This window comes from Bicyclus anynana, chromosome 7 (genome assembly GCF_947172395.1).
Source record: "Bicyclus anynana chromosome 7, ilBicAnyn1.1, whole genome shotgun sequence".
NCBI classification, from domain to species: domain Eukaryota; kingdom Metazoa; phylum Arthropoda; class Insecta; order Lepidoptera; family Nymphalidae; genus Bicyclus; species Bicyclus anynana.
The window spans coordinates 10,818,498-10,840,681 of NC_069089.1; the positions used below are offsets into that span (position 1 = coordinate 10,818,498).

At 36.5% G+C, this 22,184-nt stretch overlaps 2 protein-coding genes across 8 annotated transcripts in view; one reads left to right on the forward strand and one right to left on the reverse strand.

Moving 5' to 3' along the window:
- The window catches only part of LOC112048567 (dual specificity protein phosphatase Mpk3), a 34,458-nt gene extending 20,358 nt beyond the window's left edge, over positions 1 to 14,100 (forward strand). Inside the window, exons 3-6 of the mRNA XM_024086147.2 lie at positions 12,107 to 12,287; positions 12,764 to 12,902; positions 13,520 to 13,755; positions 13,832 to 14,100. Coding sequence (XP_023941915.2) covers positions 12,107 to 12,287; positions 12,764 to 12,902; positions 13,520 to 13,755; positions 13,832 to 13,981 — 706 coding nt within the window. The 3' untranslated portion in view covers positions 13,982 to 14,100. The remainder of the gene's footprint in view (positions 1 to 12,106; positions 12,288 to 12,763; positions 12,903 to 13,519; positions 13,756 to 13,831) is intronic.
- Positions 14,101 to 18,182: 4,082 nt separating this feature from the next.
- The window catches only part of LOC112048584 (afadin), an 87,882-nt gene continuing 83,880 nt past the window's right edge, over positions 18,183 to 22,184 (reverse strand). For all 7 annotated transcript variants that reach the window (XM_052882688.1, XM_052882689.1, XM_024086174.2 and 4 more), the window contains one exon: positions 18,183 to 21,587. In XM_052882688.1, coding sequence (XP_052738648.1) covers positions 21,543 to 21,587 — 45 coding nt within the window. In that variant the 3' untranslated portion in view covers positions 18,183 to 21,542. The remainder of the gene's footprint in view (positions 21,588 to 22,184) is intronic.

Sequence of the window (22,184 nt, forward strand, 5' to 3'; positions counted from 1 at the left end):
GCCGGTTACGGACAATAGTGTAATTATTCGTCACTTGAAATAAGATAATCAGAACAAATATTGATCACCTTAAAATATGCACTTAGAAACTGCCAACATAATCATAATCACCATGAGATACTTAGAAATACCTATACGCCAGCATTTCTTGGTGAGTACTGTTTACCAACAAACAAATTAAAAATGAGGGTATAAATCACTAGTCATTTCACACCTAATAATAATGTATAATTAACTTGTTCCTAAATTAATGAAAATAAATTTGATTAATAAGCTTAGAACAATTAGATATGGTTAATATACCTATTTTAAATAACATTTTATATACAAACCATACATAATTAAAAAAATAAGTTATGAAATGAAATGCCTTCTTTTCATTCTATTCACCTTCATTTCTAATTTCTTTGTTGGTAAACAGTACTCATCAAGAAAGGCTGTAGTATAGTAAATATGTATACTCGTCAATGACATTTTATACTATAGACATGTTTCGTGCCTACAAAATCACCGCAAAAAGTGATCCTAAATTAGCTACTTCACTGGCGCTCACATACACAATTTTATGTTATATTCCAATATGACGTTGCGCAGTTTCACCCGCGTGGTTCCCGTATGAATACAGAGATAATATATAGCCTATAGCCTTCCGATAAACGGGTTATCTAACACTGAATGAATTTTTCAAATCGGAACAGTAGTTCCGGAGATTAATGTTCAACCAAACAAACAAACAAACTCTTCAGCTTTATAATATTAGTATAGATATAAAATCTTTGAATACTCGTAGTTGTAAGATCATACAACGTTAGTACCAGCGGGGAATCATTGTAGGTGCGAGTGGGATCGACGATTGGCGTAGGCGTTGAGCAAATAAGGAGCGCTTAGAAGTTAGACGAGTATTGTGGAATTCTCTGTAGGTACACTAAATATATTAGTCATGGTCCGTTCGTTTTATATAGTGAACCATATTTAATTGCTTCTATGTATCAGACCATACGATGTAATGATATAACACTGTTGTAAATGTATTATCCTCACTGAAGGTTACCACGCCATTCATTATTAAAGGTAGGTAGGTACGTAGCTAACTACCGGCCTACGCCGCTCTCAATTAGTTCATTCACAAGTTGTGAATAAAATGCTATAAGTAGCTCAGCGTGAATTGTTTGTTTATGTAATGTGATATCTACAAGTAAGCAACCAATGATATTTTGTATTATATAGTTTAAGCACTTCTTGAACACACAACTTGCAACCCATTTCCGGCTCACTGTTGAACACGAGTCTCCTCTCAGAATGATCCAATAGTCTATCATGCTGGCCCAATATGCGGATTGGCAGAGTTCACACATGTAGAGAATTAAGAAAATTCTCTTTTTGTGTGTGTTTTTTCTTCAAAGTTTGAGACACGTGATATTTAATTTCTTAAAATTCACAGAACTGAAAAGTTGTAGACAATATTCAGGTATTATTTCGTTTAAATAACTATGCGACTAAATGAAATTAGGACAATTAGTCACTTTTGTTCGTCTCAGTTTCGATGCGGTAGTTACATATCAAATAGTATAAAATCTTTGTAATCAACTATGTATAAAGGTAAGAAATATTCCATACGGTACCATGATGACACATTGCATAACAAATATGGTAATTTTAGCAGTTCTTTGCGAATAACTCATCTGGAGAGGCCATGCATAGTGCAAGCAGCATTGTAGCATCGGTCTAGTATTACCTACAGGTATATAAAGCATTGCATTAAAATGGATTATTCTTAGTAAGGCTATATAATATACCCTCCAAGATTCTATTAGAGGTGATGGTTTTTACTGAATGTCAGGTAGAGTATTTGCTCGTTACTCTACCGGTGATTATGAAAATAATTATGCTTTGCGCCTACGCGTTTTTACACGCTTTATTATAGCTTCACTTGTAACTATGTATGTAAGGAAATCTTAATTTGACCCACTTCCCGGTTTTCGATTAGGATGAAATTTTGCACACGCTCTGAGTTCTGATGACAATACATGACTATCTAAGACACGTCATTACAAATCCAATATGGCGGTCTCCCCAAGATGGCGGACTGGCTGTTTGAAATCCACCCCCTTGATATGGATATCAAATGAAAGGGTTTGCTCTCAGTAATACGAAAAAAAAGTCACGTGACATAAAACCAATATTTGTAATTTTTCGCTAAAAGCGTGTTTTTTAGTTTTTTAAACTATTTAAAGTTATTACCCGACTGCAAGAAGGGTTATGTTTTTCGCGCGTATCTTGTATATATGTTTGTATGTATGTAATATTCTTTATTACCTCATATCTTCTAAACCACTGAACGGATTTACGTAATTAGGATATCGTTAGATTTGTCTCAATAACCCAAGTGTTCTTAGCTAGGTGAAACTAAAAAACAGTCGGGACCTTAGATATTGGATAGAATGATTTTCTCCTACATTATTTAATAGGTCCCGACTGTTTTCTATCCAATATCTAAGGTCCCGACTGTTTTCTAATTGCTTTCTACACTTCTAGACTGAGCTTGTTTTTTTCTTTTCAGTTTTTTATTCTTTATGCAGTCGGGTTTTTTTATTTGTTTAATTAATTAATTAGGAAACACTTAATGTTAAAAAACTCAAGTTCCGTCTACGTATCGTTGTAAATAAATCTCCGGCAAAGCGAGTAGATGTTACGTATGATATTTCCAAATAGGTACCTACCATCTATACTGCGCAACGTTATTAAAAATGAAACGCTTAATGAGCTCATTCACATTCCCATGGTAGGTACTTGTACTTGGTAGACGCCGCTGCACGCCTCGCCCCACAGACGTAGGTGTTCACGGTTAGCTAACTGAGTTATATAGCATTGCATTAGAGCAGTGATTCCCAAAGTGGTCTATATCGACCCCTGGGAGTCAGTGACAACCTGCATGGGCTACGTCAGCGAAAAAAAATTTGGGGGTCCATGAAATGAAAATGGGGATCCACGATAGTGGATCTTAACACATACCCTGACAACAACAATACAATACAACAGATACAAAATTTAATTTTGAGTAGTTTTAATTTAAATTCAATTAATAAATGTATAAATTAACATGTGTTTTTTACTTTAAGTACTTAACACTAAACTTCACTACAGTTAGAAATTTACAGGAAATCAATATCAGGTAAGTAGGGGGTCTACCCAACACGGATAAATATGGAAAGGGGTCTACGACACAAAAAAGTTTGGGGAACTCTGCATTAGAGAAACGCAAGTTGCGCCTTCAATGGCGTGCGCCCCATTCATGCAATGGCTGTGCGGAAGTGGGACCGTTCACTATTCAGTTTTTCGCTTCTCAAGGCAAAATCGAGCTTGTAATCACTTTATTTACGGGCGTTAATGGTATGCTGCCGTAAATGTTGCATTCTCGGCTTTTCTATCAATGAACTCCTTGCTTACGTCACTGCACAACATTATTTCCTTTTCTTTCAGTTTCGTTCGCAAAAAGGATACATTGTTTTGTGCCTTTGATCCGTTTTCCACCCACGCGGCTCCCCTTTACGGCACCGTCTCTCCTATAAATAGCAATAGATATACCGAAACGGTGTACCTGAATGTTATTACGCCTACGCCCTTCGCTTGCTATAAAAGTGGAAAGATTTGTTGCTGAATTAGGTACTTGCCTACAACAGCGAACGATCGTGTTTATGTGAACTGGGCGTTTGTATACTGTGCGAGTAACCTTCAGTGAAATTCATCGACGTTGCAAGGGCAGCCCCAGGGGACCATTCACTCCCTGAGTGTCGAATTCTCAAACATATAGTTTAAATTTGACACTCAGCGGGTGAACGATCTGCTGAGGGCGGCCCCAAAACGTCCATGAATTCCACTGTTAGTATAGTCTAGTTAATGTAGTCCAGCACATAATAATTATTGTTCTATTTTGAAAGACAGCACTGGTGTCCTAAACTGATGGAACGTTCTTGGCTTGTTATCTTACCAATGTATCAAAAGCCTTTCCGGGATAGCTAAGTTATGTCCAATCACAAATAAAAAATGATTTATACAGGGTATAAATCATTGTAGGGAATTTCTACTTTTCCTGAAAAAAAAAAAATACGATTTTTTCCATTTAGAAAAGAAAGTTATGTCGATCCAGTAACTAGAGTTAATCAGTATAATACATCTTTTACTTCAAATCTACGAGTAGGTACATCAAAATATTATAATTTAATTTGTTACTTCATCCATATACTCCGTGAACATGTAAAATTGTCTAATTATTCAAAAAATTTCTTTGTTACCCATGTCTTGAACATGTTTGTAAATGAAATATTTATTTTCTGTTCAACAAAGACATTATGTTTGCTTCTTAGGGTTCCACAGTAAAACATCAATCTTTATAGGTTTGCAATGTCCGTCTGTCTATTTAATATTTTGCTTAACGTTGAAGACTTCAATTGAGAAATAAGGATGGTTGTAGTTTGTATATTTAAGGGCAGCGGCTATTTTTTCTCGGTTTTTTTTTTGGTATCTTTAATTAACCCTCGGCGTCGTAGCGAAAAAGACAAAGGATCATAAATTTATGTTTTAATTTAATTTTGTATAATAACACCATTGTTATTTTTGGTAAAGTGGTTTGTATAAAGATTAGAATGAATATCTAATATATAAAATTCTCGTGTCACAGTTTTCGTTGCCATACTCCTCCGAAACGGCTTGACCGATTTTGGTGAAATTTTTTATGCTTATCCGGTATCTATGAGAATAGGCCAACATCTATTTTTTATACCCTATTCTATTTCTATTTCATAATAATCATCTATTTTTTTATTATTTTATAGGGGTAGGGTAGAGGTAGTAGAAAGTTTACATCGACTTTCAAGCGGACGAAGTCGCGGGCGTCCGCTAGTATATGTATATGATTGTAAAATACTAATGTTATATCCATGACATTTAAATAGTTTTGGACTGTGTTGGCTACTCCTAAGTTACGCGTAGGTGTATCGTACATATAACTCGTGCGCATTAACGTGACAACTGACCAAACACAATCAAACATACGCAGTACAAACGTCATTAGAGCCAGGCGTTAAATTAATCCGCACGAGCTGTAGGTTTACAAAATACTGTGGTCCCGTTAAGAAAGACGTTTGAGCGACCTTCAACATAGAGTCTCCGCGTGGCAGATCTTTATGCGGCCCCCGGGCAATCGGCTGATCTTGGCAAGGCCCTTTGCCTTTGTGTAATGATTTGCAAGACCCATTTCCTTTGTATAACGACGAACTAGGTATTACCACAGAATACATAATAGTACGAATGGACAAATTACGAAAGAAATGATTATATTATGTACTTATAATATAATAACGAAAGTAAGTCTGTCTGTTACTGCTGACAGCTAACCGCTTAACCGATTTTGATCATTACTATTATAGAGCTAAATTCAACTTTCGAGTAGAAAATTGGCTAGTATTTTCCGCAAAATTTATGTGAAAGGGTATGAAATGGGGGTTAAATTTTTGTAGGCATTAAACTTATATGTATTAAAATTGTTATTGCCCCTTTTTGGGGTTTGAAGAGAGCTGTAAAATATTTCTAAATGTAAATGAGACATTATTCAAGTTAAATTTTGAAAAAAACATAACCGATTAAATATGAAACAAGGTGTTTTTAAAATTTTTGAAAATGTCACTTCTATGGTGTTAAAATAAGGGTCCCAAAGTTGTATACAGTAACGCTATTTAAATATACCAATATTGAATGTAGTTAAAGGTAAAATTCAATTGTCATAAAAAGGGGATAAAAGCTTGCACGTTAATTTCATAAAATTAGGTAATTAACGAGCATCATTTTCGGATAATTGGACTACATGGTTATACGAACAACAACAAAGTAGACGAAAATATTACGTAATGAGAATGTCGAGGATTGTTTTCTGATTTGACTGATCTTTTTATACACATTAATATTGACTTAAATGTATTCGGTATACGACTTACGAATATTACCGATTAACATACACATCCGTAGAATAAACTGTTGTATAACTAAACCTGCTGGCATATTTACTTACTTTGATCTCATCGTCATAGTCATCATTGACAACCCATATTCGGCTTATTGTTGAGCTGGAGTTTGCTCTCAGAATGTAAGGGTTTAGGCCTTAATCCACCACGCTGGCCCAATGGGCATTGGCAGACTTCTCGCACGTAGAAAATTGAGGAAATTCTCACGTATGCATGGTTTCCTCACGATTTTATTTCCTTCGCCGTTTGAGATTTAGGTAATTTCTTTAAATACACATACACAACACAAGCACAACTGAAAAGTTAGGGTTCGAACCTACCCCCCCGAATCGAAGGCAGAGATTATATTCACTGGGCTATCAGTCTACATTGATCTAAGAGTATTAGCCATCTAATATCATTAACATCAAAACAATAACAGTTTTCGTATTTCGTAAAGCCCATTGTTAATGTCGAACACATTGCGGTTAGTAATTTTGATCAGTTAGCAATAAATTAATAGTGAATAGGGAATCATATGGCTTTATATCCACTAACTATAGACAGTTGGTAAATTTCGTGTATATCCACTAAACTTACTTACAAGTTAGTGAATATCCTGGTAGTCATATCCTGTGATGAACATTTTTGAATAGAATTATGAATAGTAGAGAACAAGAAATACAATTAGTATATCATACTGAGTCATTCTGGCCTTAGTAGAAGAAGATAAGGCGAAGATCCTGCAATGAATTGCACGTTATCTGTGTGACGTCTGGCCAAAGACGGCTGACGTCAGCGAACACTCAACATCGCGTGACTCCATTCACGAATTCGTCCCATTTACTACGTTCCCTCTGATATCAGTTCTCTATATATAAAATGTGTTAAAAGAATAAACGTCGAGCACACTCGACTCGAATCATGATGGTAGTAGGTGCAGTGGATTCGTCATGCTTTAAATATAATGTTGACGTGTTATCTGAATGGGTGTTACGATTTCCGTGCGCAAAGAATTACTCTCAATGACTTCATCCGCATGGAAATTCGGTTGTTTCTTTTAGTTTCACAGACACATACGTCTGTCTCTCCGTCCGTCCGTGAGTCCTGCTGTTATTTAGCATGAGTATGTACATTAAAAATGTAAACAGTCTCAAAATAAAATGTTAAAAAAAAATTTTTTTTGGGTACATTCCTTACATGAAAAGTGGGGATGAATTATCGACTCTCTGAGATTGTAATATTTATTATATTCTATGCGATAACCATGTCGAATCATTTTCGAGAGGCATATTTGATATCGGTTGCACTAAATAATGGAAGGAAAACCAACATGCCTGGGATCGTTCGTAGTTTTGTTCAACTCGCTATGAATACTATAACAACACGAAGTTTGAACAGTATGGTCATGAATAAATATTTTTTCCTCCGTCCAAGGACTATTATATTTACAGCAATTGGAACGAATTTTACAAATGTACAATAGTAATGAAAATACCGGTAAAAGTTGTTGATTTTCTTCTTTCACTAATGAAGTGGCGGACCCCACTATACTACATTCAGCCTTGATGAGTACTTACCAACAAACAAATTAATTAAAAATTACTGTTATAAATCACTAGTCATTTCACACCTAATACTAATTATAGTTAACTTGTTTTTATGAATGAAAATAAATTTGATTAATAAGCTTAGAACAATTAGATATATTTTATATAACATTTTATAAACAAACCATGCTTCATTTAAAATAAATATCTTATGATTGGACTTGCGTTTTCTACCTGCATTTCTAATTTATTTGTTAAACAGTTTATTTGTTGGTAAACAGTACTCGTCAAGAAAGGCTGTATATTAAGATAATGTCATAGAAATTATACTTGTAAGCTCATAGTAAAATAGTGTATTAGCATTAATTTTATTCAATGGTAATAAAACCAATTATCTTAAGGTAAAAGGTTTTTCCTTATATCTCAAGGCTTACGTTCGGGGCGAACCACACACATTTATGACGAGTAAGTGGGTGGTACATCTTATAACTTATCTAACCATAAGTATATTTTTTGAATATGTAGGTACATATAGTTACATTTAATATGTTCAAAAGTGGACGCGTGTAACTGATGAAAAATCTCATTTTTATTTTTGGGTCAAAAAGTAGCGAATGTTCTCCGAGGTCCAATATAAAAAGTTTCTATACCGAAATTCATCAAAATCGGTTTAGCCGTAAAACGTATGGATGACATGTTCGTCAGTGTTTAAAGATCGGGCGTTACGCTACCCGATGGTCACGTTACACAAGCTCTCGAATGGTCACTGAACTGTTCAGTTCTATTGTTTTTATTCGGAACGTTCCTAAATGACTTCAAGGTCGTCGCTCGACGTTCATTCACTAGTTCGGTGAGTGATTCGACGAGCGCCGGTGAAACAAACTTGCACAGCGAACCGGTATAGAAACTTATCTCGACTATGAAATCTGTTGCCGACTTAGGGTACTTTTCCATCAGAGATGTGCTTCGTTGCTATGGATGCGTTTGATATCCACCAATCATATTCATTTATGCACGTAGTTTAGCACTGATGGAAACGGATTCAACTAAGATATGATTTTATATGGTAATCCTACCATATGTATGGATGCATGCTATGGCATGACTTACTATCGATACATCGCATACTCGTAGCTCGAGCTGCACATCTTTCTCGCGCAGCTATTATTTTGCGGCGGCGCATCTTCATAACGCATCTTCCTCGCACAGCTTAGTATTGATGGAAACGGACACATATTTTCGTAGCGTAGATTTCACATCTTCGCAGCATAGCTGCATAGCACATCTCTGGTGGAAAAGCATCTTAAGACTTGTTATTTTTTAAATAATAACGTATTTAATCTTCGAATTCTTGATGCTGCCAATGCGGTAAACATCCTCCCAACAATCGTTCTTATTTTGAAGGTTTGAAGAAGATTGCAGATAAATAAATTATAGTAGTATCCAAGGAATTATTTGAGGGAAAGGTTGCACCACCATATCATCGCCAAATTGGAGAAGCCATGATTGTTGGTTGGGCATTCTTTGCGGCATTGAAAATAAGTTTTTTTTAGTATCTACGAATACGTTTAATATTATGTATGGTATTCTATAGTGCTAGTATGAAGAGATACTATTCTAAATTCTTTATAAACCGGTACCATCCTGCGTCTACGCAGTAATGACTTTAATTGGAACAGCATGTAACAAGTGCGGCCAGCGAACTCGAGGCGGCTCTGGCTCCTACTCGCCAAACGCAATAAATCACACTTCGCAAGTGTTGCTATATTCATGCAAACGGTATTCAACATGCATAATACAAACGATCCTCCTTTGTCCGGCCAACTTAACTTGTTAAAGTCCTGACAGGATGGGAACTAGTAAGTCAGGCATTAAAAAGCGCCTCTCGCAGGCGGTCATTGGCTGCGGGTCGGTCCGCATTCCTGTGCGCGAGCGCAACGTACGCAACGACGCGCGCCCACATGCAGCGCCCGCAGCCTGCTGACATAACCCGGCCGGATCGAGATGATCGCGGACTCGCACCGCCGAAGAGCGTTTCACTAGCTTTCCTCACTCGGCTGTTTTATACACGCCACCGACGCATATAGAACTCGTTCATTAATAACGCGACCGGCCGTGTCACGGCTTCCGGCGGCTCCGCGCTCGCCTCCATTCAAATACAAATTGGATTCATACGGAGTAGTTGTCATTTCATTTCACAATGCCGTCGATGACGCGATATTATATCGCTCGATCTCGTAAACCTCCGTCCGTGATGAGCGTTTATTTGCGGGGCACGGGCTTGAGGTCGTGGAAAACTGGTTATCTCACCCACATTAAAATCGAACGAAATAGCTCTGTTGTCATTATCGGGTTTGCTAGAATGGCGCGTCGCGTGGGCGCGCTCCCCTGAATGGCCGCGCGGGCCCGCGGCGCGCCCACGCGGGGGCCGCGGCCCACGCGCCCCGCCGCTGCCTACCGTGCAACCTACACCGTTCACGATTTTAGCTAAATTGTTGTTTCAACGGCTACTCACATAAACATTAATCCGTACTTACTTATATTAGTAGGTAGGTATTCCTACTACCTGTCCAGAAATAAAACCTCGATGACCAACATCCTTTTAAACAGTCTATATGCATATAGTATACTAGTAAAAGAAATTAAAATACCTATCCCTTTTTTGGCTATGTTAGTGAGGTTTTTTTTTTAACTTTTAAAGAGAAACATTAATCATTATGGGTTTCTTTAACCGTATACGAAGCACAGGCAAAGGAAATTCTCAAATTCCTCGAATATTTTTTCCCGTTTATGTCTGTCACTACGTTTGTCACTACTCCGCTTCTATTGCTTTCCTCGATTGGACTATCTAACACGAAAATATTTTTTCAAGTAGGACCAGGTTTCTGAGATTAGTGCGTTTAACCTAACAAACAAACGAACTTATCATATTTATAATATTAGTAATGATTAGAGAAACTGCAAATATATATAGATACGTTTAGTTATGGACGTGGACGTTCGGGGTTTATTATACTGGCAAGGTGGTGCTGTGGTATGCGCAGATTTACAAGACGGAAGTCCTGGGTTCGATCCCCGGCTGAGCCGATTGAGGTTTTCTTAATTGGTCCAGGTCTGGCTGGTGGGAGGCTTTGGCCGTGGCTAATACTTTACCTGCAAGGACGTATCGCCAAGCGATTTAGCGTTCCAATACGATTTAATGTAGAAACGAAAAGGGGTGTGAATTTTCATCCTACTCCTAACAAGTTAGCTCGCTTCCATCTTAGATTGCATCATCACTTACCACCAGGTGAGATTGTAGTCTAAAGGCTAACTTGTAAAGAATAATAAAAAAAGGTAAGGTACCTATTGATGAACAAATTCCGTACAACCTTGATATGCATTGGCTATGGCTGTGCTGTGACGAATGTTTATTATAGCCTGTGGTGTATTTGTTTGTTATTTTATTTGCATTGCGTGATATTCAATGACTCGGTATTACATAAGTGTTATAATTAGAAAATTCGTTCCAATACAACTGAATGGTGTGACAATTGAGAGGGAAAAATCGCGTGGGAGCAGACGCGTTGGCGTCGCTCGCTCGGGGTTGAGGGTGGTTCGGGGGTGCTGGAGTAAGGCCACGCTGTGTGGGCGGCCATTGATCCGCGGGGGCAGGTGAATGGGGCCTCACCCTCCGCCGCGCGATCGATCGCCCCACCCGCGTCTACCCTCAGCCTCTACCCTCGGCCCTCCACCTCTATCCTGCTGCCAAGGCTCGCCGCTCTGCACATTCGGAGGCTTCATCGTTATTTGCACATATACTATAATAATTATGTCACCGTAAGATTGTATACACCAAAAAAAATAGAGTGACTGAAAATGGTGCTGAAAACAGCACAATTAAATCGATATATCTTGATAGTTTATGAGACTTATCGATGGTTTAAGAAAATTATTTTTCACCCAATAATTCGTAATTTTCCGTCAGTTACCTATTGATAAAGCTACGGTGACACTACCCTCACTTTTTTCAAATTGCAAACCATTCGATTTGAAACGTTTAGAACGTTTGGTTTTGGTTTACGCATCAATATCTTTCTACTGAGTTTTACCATTACCACTGAAACCTTGAATGGGAATCAGCTATCAACTAGAATATTCACCATCTTCCAAGAAATAAAAACAGAGCTTTTGAGAAATAATGTAGATAAATTTTGTAAAATGCATGATTAACGGATTTAATTAAAGGGTGCAAGATTATTCACGTTCAGTTTTAGGATTACGTACCCAAAAGGTAGAACGGACTGTAATACTGACACTAGTTAGACTGTTGAAATTTTCACAGATGTTTTATTTCTGTGACGCTATACAAAACACGATCCGCACAAATACTAAAAAACGGAATAAAATAAATATTTAAAGGGGCTCCCATACAACCAATGTATTTTTTTTGGGCTTTATAGATAATGATACGGAGCCCGACTCGCACTTGGCCGCTTTTTGTTTAAGGTTTTTAAGACTCAATTTGAATAAAAGCATGTGAAAAATAGTCGTATTAAAGCAAGTGACGCCCGTTTCCAGCTCGCTCCGCATATCCGGCTCGGGCTGCGACGACGCGCTGTCGTCGGGCTCGTCGTCCGAGTGCGAGGACGCGCACACGCACGTGCCGCAGGACTTCCCCATCGAGATCCTGCCCAACCTGTACCTCGGCAACTCCACCAACAGCGAGGACTGCGAGGCGCTCGCCCGGCACAACATCAAGGTAACATCATCAAAGCAACCACTCGATCTTTACATTTTTTTAAACCTCTTAGTATCAACTCGTAATTTGAATCAAATAAAACTGCTAATCTATTATTGATTCAAGTGAGTACACAGTACATCAAAATTACTAGTTCGAATAGAAAGGCTATGCAAATAATAATACTAGATAAGAGAGTTTCAAGACCGAAGTCTTAAGCGGCAGTTGTTTTTTAGGCAACATCGCTGCCATACAAAAGATAATTACTAGAACACAACACAGCGGATAATTGGTATAAATAGCCCATGTTGTGCTCCTAGTTCCAATTTATATCTACACTAAAATTTATCAAAATCGATTCAGCGGTTTAGCCTTGAAAACGTAACACACAGTCAGACAGACTTTCACATTTATAATATTAGTATAGGATTCATTAGGTTTTTTCGATTTTTCTCGGTGATTTGCCTTAGACTAATGTAACTTGTAACCATTTCCAGTACATACTGAATGTGACTCCGGACCTGCCCAACACGTTCGAGGCGGACGGCTGCGGCATCAACTACCTGAAGATCCCGATCACTGACCACTGGAGCCAAAACCTCGCTGTACATTTTCCACAGGCCATACGATTTATCGGTAATTGTTTCCAAAATATTGTTTTATATACTAGATGTGCTCGGCAGCAACGATTTTATACTACGAGTATATTATCATTGCCTCGCGATTCCGGAAAGAATATATTCTATCACTGTGTCTTATTTCATCCGGATTCGTTCAACCCGTTTACGTAAAAGAGTAACAAATATACACCCAAACTAACTTTTGGCTTTTTATTATTATAGTGGTAGTGTTTTATACACCTTACGATACAGTAACGCCATCTTGTATAGCTTTTACTAATGACAAATACTCCTTAGACAGAGAAATAAGCAGACAGATATAAAGCATCTAGGGCATTCTCTCAAAAATGCATGACGCGTTTTACGGCAACACGAAGGTCGAAGGTATGACAATAATTGTCACAGTATCAGTTTTTTAGGCTATAAAAAATCATTCACACTCTGCAGTCTTCGAAGCGTCAACGAAATAAAGACATATTGTCGACTAATAGCGGCATTGTTCTTTTCCCTTGGCAACGTAGAAGAAAGAGCAATTTTCGATATCGCTACTGTTGGTCGATAATATTTTTCTCTCGTATTGACGCATGGTCTGGTTGTCAAAGTGAATTGAATGAGTCTGTTTGCGTTGCGCAGAGGAAGCGATGTCGGCGCGCTGCGGCGTGCTGGTGCACTGCGTGGCGGGCGTGTCGCGCTCCGTGACCGTGACGCTGGCCTACCTCATGCAGCGCCACCGCCTGTGCCTGCGCGACGCCTTCGAGCTGGTGCGCAGCCGCAAGACCGACATCGCGCCCAACTTCCACTTCATGCGCCAGCTGCACTCGTTCGAGCGCGACCTCGGCCTGCACGAGCACAGCGCCAGCCTGCCCAAGGTGTGCCTCGCCACGTAACGTAATGCCTAGCTCAGTAGTGTGCAGTAGCGCGTGAGTGTAGCGTGCGCGTCCGCAGGTGCTGGAGGCGCTGGGCGCGGGCGCGGCGGGCGGCGGCGCGGCGCCGGCGTGCGGCTGCGCGGCGCGCGCGTGCGCGCTGTGCGGCGTGTCGCCCGACTCCGGCATCGAGTTCGACCGCTGGAGCGCGGCGCGCGACACACCGCAATGACAGTTCTTCTCGCCCGCGACCTCCCGCGACCCGCGCTGAGCCGCCCCACCCCCCCCGCACCGCACGACCGATGCCAGTGTCATAGTACAAAATACGCGTGATGTTGTCACTCTCTGTAGGATAGCGTAGTGTCGATCGGATTGCGGAGGTCGTGCAGAGCGTACAGGAACGCCAGCGAATCGACGAAAGGGAAAATATCTGTCTAGTGCCACGGTTATAATAGTCATAAGAAAAATTCTATTATTAGAAAAAAAATATTAAAATGTACTATTAAAATACTTTTAAGTATTTGTTATTAAGATGTTTTTATAAGTTTGATATAAAATTGAACATGTCTATATTATTCTATATATATATGTAGACTAGAGATACACGACTCGAAATGCATTCCCGAAATATCTTCCAGTGTGTTTGAGCCAGGTGGCGGTACCTGTACTGTACTCAGCCGAACGACGTTAGTTTCCTCTGTGAGGACGCAGTTGTGTTGTCGCGGACGTAGATCGAGTGCCACCTGTTTTTATTGAATTAGAGCATAAAATTATAGTTTAAGTTTGATATAGTACAATATTAAGTTAAGACAGGGCTTCTAATATTAATATTAATTCTTCCATTCGTGTTATATGTTGTCGCATTTTATGCTCATAGCTGTACGCATATACATATACTATATACTCATGGGTGCAGATTATATTTACAATACATAATAGATATCTTTAAATAGACCGTAAGAGTCTTATTGTTTGTCGCGAACAAGACGTAATACGTGAGGAGGACCTAACCCAACTACTGCTATACATACTACAAATTTTACCTTTTTAAATAATAAGAGTATATTTATAGTTAATTGATGTACATAATAATAACATACATTACTGATTATTTTTTTATTGGCCTTCCGTAATGTGTGAACTTAATTGTAGTTTAGATTCTTCGAACTCCTCGTCATTAGTTCTGGCGCCGCTGTGTGGTGTTCAGAATTTTTTTTAAATGTTACTAGAAGGGGTCATGCTTAAAAATGTGTATTTTTATATGAACTATAGCAGCACTTACCTACGTATGCCATTTCACACGTGGCCGACCACGCCAGTAAATAAGCGATATTTTATTTTATACTATTTGTATATTTCCATTGGCATTTTCCTTATCTTAAGTGATAAAACTTTATCTCACGAGGGTAGGCCCAGCAAATGTGCAGCGGATGAAAGCCAGGGGTGTACTTTACTCTGCGATGAACTTGAATCCTTGAATTATATTTTTCTATGAGATTGGAATTATGTTTTTCATCTTTTAAGTGTAAAAAACAAGCTTTAATAATAAGTATGTTATCGTCATAACGTAGTGAACTGTTACAAATTGTAAATTTGTTGTAGGGTAAGTCATATATTATTGAGATTCAACTTCCTAAATTTGATGCCAATTTATGTTGCATTTGTGGATGCAAAACCTCAAGTATTTTCAATTTATATAATAAACGAATATAATATATACCTAAGCGTCACTTGTTATAGGCCTCACAGTGATCATTTTCATTATTTTGTGAACATTTTAGTATATTGTATTTGATATTTAATTAATTCAAGTACAGATGTGTATGTGGGCTATGGTGATATCATTTGTTTAGCCTTAGTTGCACGATATACTCGAGTTTTATATTTCTAGACGTAATTTTATGATAAAAATGTATTGCACAAAATCACCAAAGCCTTTACATCAAATAATGTCTTTGAAATCAACTTTAATATTAATTATATTATATTACTGTGACGACATTAAGTTCATGTACAAAATCATGATAAGACGCTTTCTGGTGACAGCATTTGTTGTTTCATGGTAATTGGACAATTTTAGAAATCATATAGTGTTTTATCATTTGTAGAAAGATACGCTCAGGGATAATCCCTTGCCAGTTGTATTATAGAAATGGTTGTTACTATTACTTAGATATACTTAATTGATATATCAAATTTGTGTATACTTTCTGTATTTCAAAACAAATGGAACTTTGTACAAACGCATCAAAAGCCACATGGCACTTAAAATTAAAGTCAAAGCAAAATATAAACACTGTTAAACTAAACACTTGTTTTATTCACAAATAATCTCATCTTATTAGACTACAAGCCCTTGAACAAAAATTACCTGTGAAATGAACCAACGTAAATAACGCTTAGAAGGCTGTTACTATATTAGAAAATAACTCTAAGCACTATGCCGTCATTTCTGAGTGGTACCGTGGTAAGTACGCGAGTGAATGGAATTTCTCAGGTATACAAATGATGAATTACGACTAATTATTAATGTACGGCTTTGTTATAGTGTTAAAGATGATTAAATATAAATGTCGAAAATCCTAGTGCCGTACTAAAATAATGGTTCTGGAAGTCGGAACAAATGTTAATTCGTCGACAACTGCAGAACCATAATAGGTCATTTATTACTTACTGTACGGTATTTGTGCAATTCCTTTTGTACACATATAAAGATACTTTACCCGTAAACGCCGTACGTATTTCCAGCGCAGGAGTCAAAAGATAAGGGTCGCAAACCTTACTCTTCACTCGCGTACTCACCTGTACCTCTCAGAAATGACGGCATAGTGCTCAGAGTTATTTTCTGATATAGTAACAGCCTTCTAAGCATTATTCATGTTGGTTCATTTTACATGTAATTTTTGTTCAAGGTCTTGTAGACTATATCTTTCTTGTATTCAATGACATGTTAGTCGTTGACTGCTATCTCACCCATAGGAGCTATTCTGTAACAATATTTTTATAACTCGATATTGCTGATAGTAATTTCGAATTCATCTCTCTGTCTAACACGATACTATAGAATGAGACAGATGGAGGTGAATTCGAAACTCGAACTTGCGAGTAACACGGAAAATAGTTACAGAATAACACTTCTTATGTGTGATGATGAAATCTACGATGGTAGCGACTTACTTGGATAAGGTACAATTTTATTGTACCTACCCATACTTCTGGAGGCTTCATCTATTATAGGGCCCGTAGTCACGAAATTGTGATTTGAAACTTGATGAAACGAACGTATTCCACGACAAAGGGAGGTTTAAGATTAAATTGGCGACATATTTATAAAAAACGGAATTTCACACGAACAGAATCCCGGGCGTGCGCTACTTTCCTCTTTCTTTGTCATACGAATCTTTGTATTATGAGTTCATGGCACACAGACAAAAAATTAGCAAACAGACAGATTCTTCCGTGGGACTAATTTATAATAGGTAGTCTTATACTAATAACCTATAAACCCGCAACACCTAACAATTTTTCACTCCGAACCACTTCTGTGACTATGCGAGCGTAAGCGTAAGCTAATTTCATACTTATCGTAGCGTAGCGATGCATCAAGGGATCCCATTTCGGGACACATTAAACGGTTTACGAATCCTGCGACTTAACACTATCTATGTATTATAAATCTATGTATTTAGGTAGTAGTAATAGCTGAATTAGTGTTAAATGCTGTTTCAGACTAGGTATTTTTTTTCTTGTTGCACTTAAGAGTTGGCGGGCGATTTCAGTCTCTACTTTCACTAGCCAAACTCTACAAATGCACTACATTTCACATTTCATAAAACTGACGTGCGTCCACGGGCTTATACTGGCGTGTTCGCTCCGCTGCCAAACGATAATGGTCAGTATCAACATGGATTCTGGCGTGCTTATAAGCGCGTCAACGCTTGTACGAGATCCGCGCTTGTAGACCAGGGCCGAAGCCTTAAAAAATGGTAAATAAAAAAAAATACAGTAGGATGAAACCCATTAGAAAAGGAGGGGAATATGATAACAATTTAAGGAAAAATAAATTACAGTCGATCCGAGTTCGGGCAGTGGGAGGGGGTGAGTATTTAAAGGTAAAAAATAGTTTATCTTGATTTCCGGCAAAACTACAAGTCCTATGGAAAAAGGCCGAATGGCAAAGTTATAGGTAATAAAATAGATCTAAAACTTTGTATTTACAATTTTTTTTACATAACTTTAAAATTTAGGTAAAAAATTTAAATAACCAAGTTTTTGGTTTTTTATTTTTATCTTTTTCATAAAAATATTTTTCTACGAAAAAAAAGGCAAGAAACGTTATACTATCGTCTCAAACTTCTCAATCTGAAACCGCCTTTACACTCAGACACAATAATAAATGTGGTTAATACCTTGTGTAATAAAAATACAAAATGTAGCGATTGTTAATTTATTTTTGAAACTGCTAATAATATTTAATGAATTACAATATCAGTTGTATTTCTATTTGTAACAATATCATCAATTATAATAATAATAATATTAATTGGTGTAATATGTTTAGTACACTATCAGTAACATGATTTATTTTAATTGTAATTTTTAGGAGTACACGATTGACTCGCTTTACCTGGGATACAGATGTATATACAACTAGCCAAAACATAATTCTATAAAATATTTACTCTTGCTAATTGACTATCGTTGGGTGAAATGCGGAGACCGACGTCTCCTTGTAACTACGCTAATCCTACGCTTTATAGGCCTCGTACTTACACATTCATATGTTAACTTTTGATATAATTTTATTTTTAAATAAACTTTCACATAATACAAAACGCGTGTACATACTCGTATGTGTATACGCAACACAATGTTAGGTTCTTATGGACTACATTATTTACAATAAATTGGTGACACGAAAAAATTTAAATTTTCGCTTTACGTGACAAATATGCTACACAAACTCAGACCAATTGCACAAGGACCAGTATCGCACCCAAATTCACGAACGTAATTGTCTGAATTTTTTTTTGTTGTTGACCGTTTTTTACAGCATTCAACTACACAAAAAGGTATTTTTTACGGAGCTCTGTAACCGACGAACACGATTACAACTATGAAACATAGATACTATAAATACAGTTTTTATAATCGCATTAAATCGTTGATCATATCTTTCTTTCTCTTATCTTTGACAGAAAAGTAACGTAGCGAGGCTGGTCTTTATGATTTTAGTCTGAGTACACAAAGAGCGACCTTAGTATTAGGACTTGTCGAACTATTATGTAAGGAAGTTTTTTTACTCAGCCGTGTAACTTCGGATTCCTTACCTATCTCTTCCTGTCGGACACAAATACTAGTAGTGAGTGACTTTTTCTACTTACCTATTTGACTGCGTAAAAGTAAACTTTAATTTATGAAATTGTAAATGCGCCATCTAGTTACAACAAGAGAAAACATAAGTACGAGTAGATGGCGCTGTTTCAATTCCGTTTAAATTGAAGTTTATATTGCGACACAGAAGAGAAATTAAATACGAAGTGGAAAATTGTCGTTCATAGGATAACCCTGTATTTTGTCATATACTTGGGACTGCAACTACCTTGATACTTGATAATAATTGATATTTTGTTTTATACGTAATATTACGGTCTTATTTTAAATAAGATCTGTTGAAAATAATATCGTTACCTATTTTAAAAAAATAATAAATATTATATTTCGAATATGCTTAGTGCTTACTATCTAGTCCTGAAGTTAGTATCATGTGTTATGGGTACTAAGATTCATGATTTACATTTATTAAATTTTATTTTATTTAGATGATATTGACTTACAAAATCATCTAAATAAATTATATTTATTGTAATTAGCGTGGTAATTATCCGACTTTCCACTATGATTGCTCTATAATGATAGATATTTGTGATAATGACAGTAAATGTGGTGTTGCCACACAGCAAGTTTATTAGTTCCATTTTTATTAACTTCTACTCTTATAAGTCGCACTATACTCTTACATGATCGAATAGTCACAAACTCTCACTCAACACAAAGATATAAAAGATGACTTCGTTGTCCAGTGATGAAACATCTTTACAGAATAGCTCTACTGTATTCATATCCAGACAGGCAGCCGTTGCGCGAGCATCTCAATCTCTCGTCCAAATTATAAAGTACATTAATTAAATATTAATGTAATTTTTGGCACATATTGTGCTTAATAATTACCGTTATCTGTATTTACAAAAGGCTCATTTATTGCTTTAGTTTTTTTTAATTTATTATTATTTTAAAAATAGTAAAACGAGTTGAAAAGTTACAGTATATAATAATACAAATTAATTGTGATGATAAGTACGTGTCGCACACACTGGATGACACATTTTTAGAGGAATGCTTCACTAATACAGAAAATAATGATTCATTCTTTGGAATGTAACGAAGCTTAAATATTAAACATATTTTAATGAACTTGAAAAATGATACTTATTTGTTACTTTGATAAAACATGTAAAAGGCACTCGCCGAATTTCATTTTTGTAATAATATTGGTCCTTTGTGAAAAATAATGTCACAATATAAAATATAATCCTCGTTATATAATGGCACACTGCAAATTTGGAGGGTCATTAATTATTAATTTATTTATAGTGCCATATTTTTTTCATATACTTATGTATACATATTAATTACTTAGTTTATTTTGGAATATAATCAAAATATCTATATAATATGATAGATACTATAATATAATCACTAAAAATTGCACTAGCTGCTAAGGCGACAGGTAATAATACCAATTAAAGTCCTAGTCATAAAAATATACCTTTGAATTACAACTTAGTTCTATCGTTGACATGTAAATTGGTGCTACGAGTAGGTCCCGTAAATAGTAAATCTTGCGGAATAACTTACAAAATACAAAAAGCTCATTCTGGTCCTTTGTCATCTATCATCATGTAGGTAATAATAAACCTGAATATTAAGTATAATCACATTATAATATTTTTCTTTCCTTCTGATTCATGCTGCTATAATAATACTGAAGATTTATTAACGACCATAAATACGTAGTTGCCATAAAAGTACAATCGATTACATCGATGCGATTAGGATTATAAATATATGCCAATTTATAATAGGAGATCCGGCATAAGAAATATATGCTCTCATATGTTATTTGATTAGGATAAGAAATAAATGATAGAAAATATATTCACATTGACACATTGCGCATAATGTAAAAAACCTCCCTCTTATTTATAATTAACAAAAATCGTACACTAGTTAAGAGAATATATCCAACAGAGAAAACTAAAGGTTGCCTGCTTTCACAGTGCGACTGTGGGCTTGCCAGATATAAACAGTTAATTAATCTTATACAAATACCCTCATCAGTTATTTAGTCGTCTAATATATCAAATGAAAGCTTATTTTATGCTTAATTTTCCTGTATTAAGTTTCCTTTGATCTAGATTTTGTATGAAAAATGTGTTTGGCCGCAATTTAACTACGGAATCTATTTGCAACGTGTCAATGTGAAAATATTCTACTATTTATTTCTTATCCCAAATAAATAACAGATGAGGGTATATATTCCTTATGCCGGCTCTTAGACCATTAAACATAGCCATTATGACTTCGTCAAACATACCTGAATTACAGGCATGTATGACATAATCATAATCACAGAAATATTTTTCTATAATAAATTTTGAAACACCGATAGCCCTCCGGGGGGTGTCACAATAAATATAACGCCCGTAACGGATATTCGTTTGCCCGACAATTTAACGTACAGCGTCAATATCCCGTTGTGCCCGCGATATCTTAACCTGCGAAACAATATCGTAAAATTATTACTGTTACGGACAACGCAACGCAATCAATACAATAGGCTAGTTGGTCTTAAATTGATCATTATAGTTCTACTGGATTAAAAAAAAGGAGATGGTCCAAAATTGTATGGAGCCCAGGACCAGTCATTGTACCCTGACGGAAATTGAACTATTTTTGATTATATAAATCTACCAATTTAATTCTTTCGAAATAATATTCATTCTCTCCAAAGAAATGCAACACTAATATGGATAATAATGGCGGATTATGACGTTTTCAATGCAGTAGTCGATTAGACGTTAGCTGTCAATTGTAATGTCATAGTTGCTATATGGGCGCCATCTTGGTATAACTCAGAAACTTGGGTTTTAATTTTATTTAGTTATATTTATTCACTTTTTTAGATTTTAATAAAATCCTTGTATTTTTTAAATTTTAATGATACAGGGTACAAGAGTGAACCTGAAAAGGACCATCTCCTTTATCATATTTTTTTGAAACGTGATTACATGAAAATTTCAATTTTTAAATATTTATTTGACAATACGAGCCAAAACGTTGTCAGCCATGATGGTCTGATATCACTAATTAAT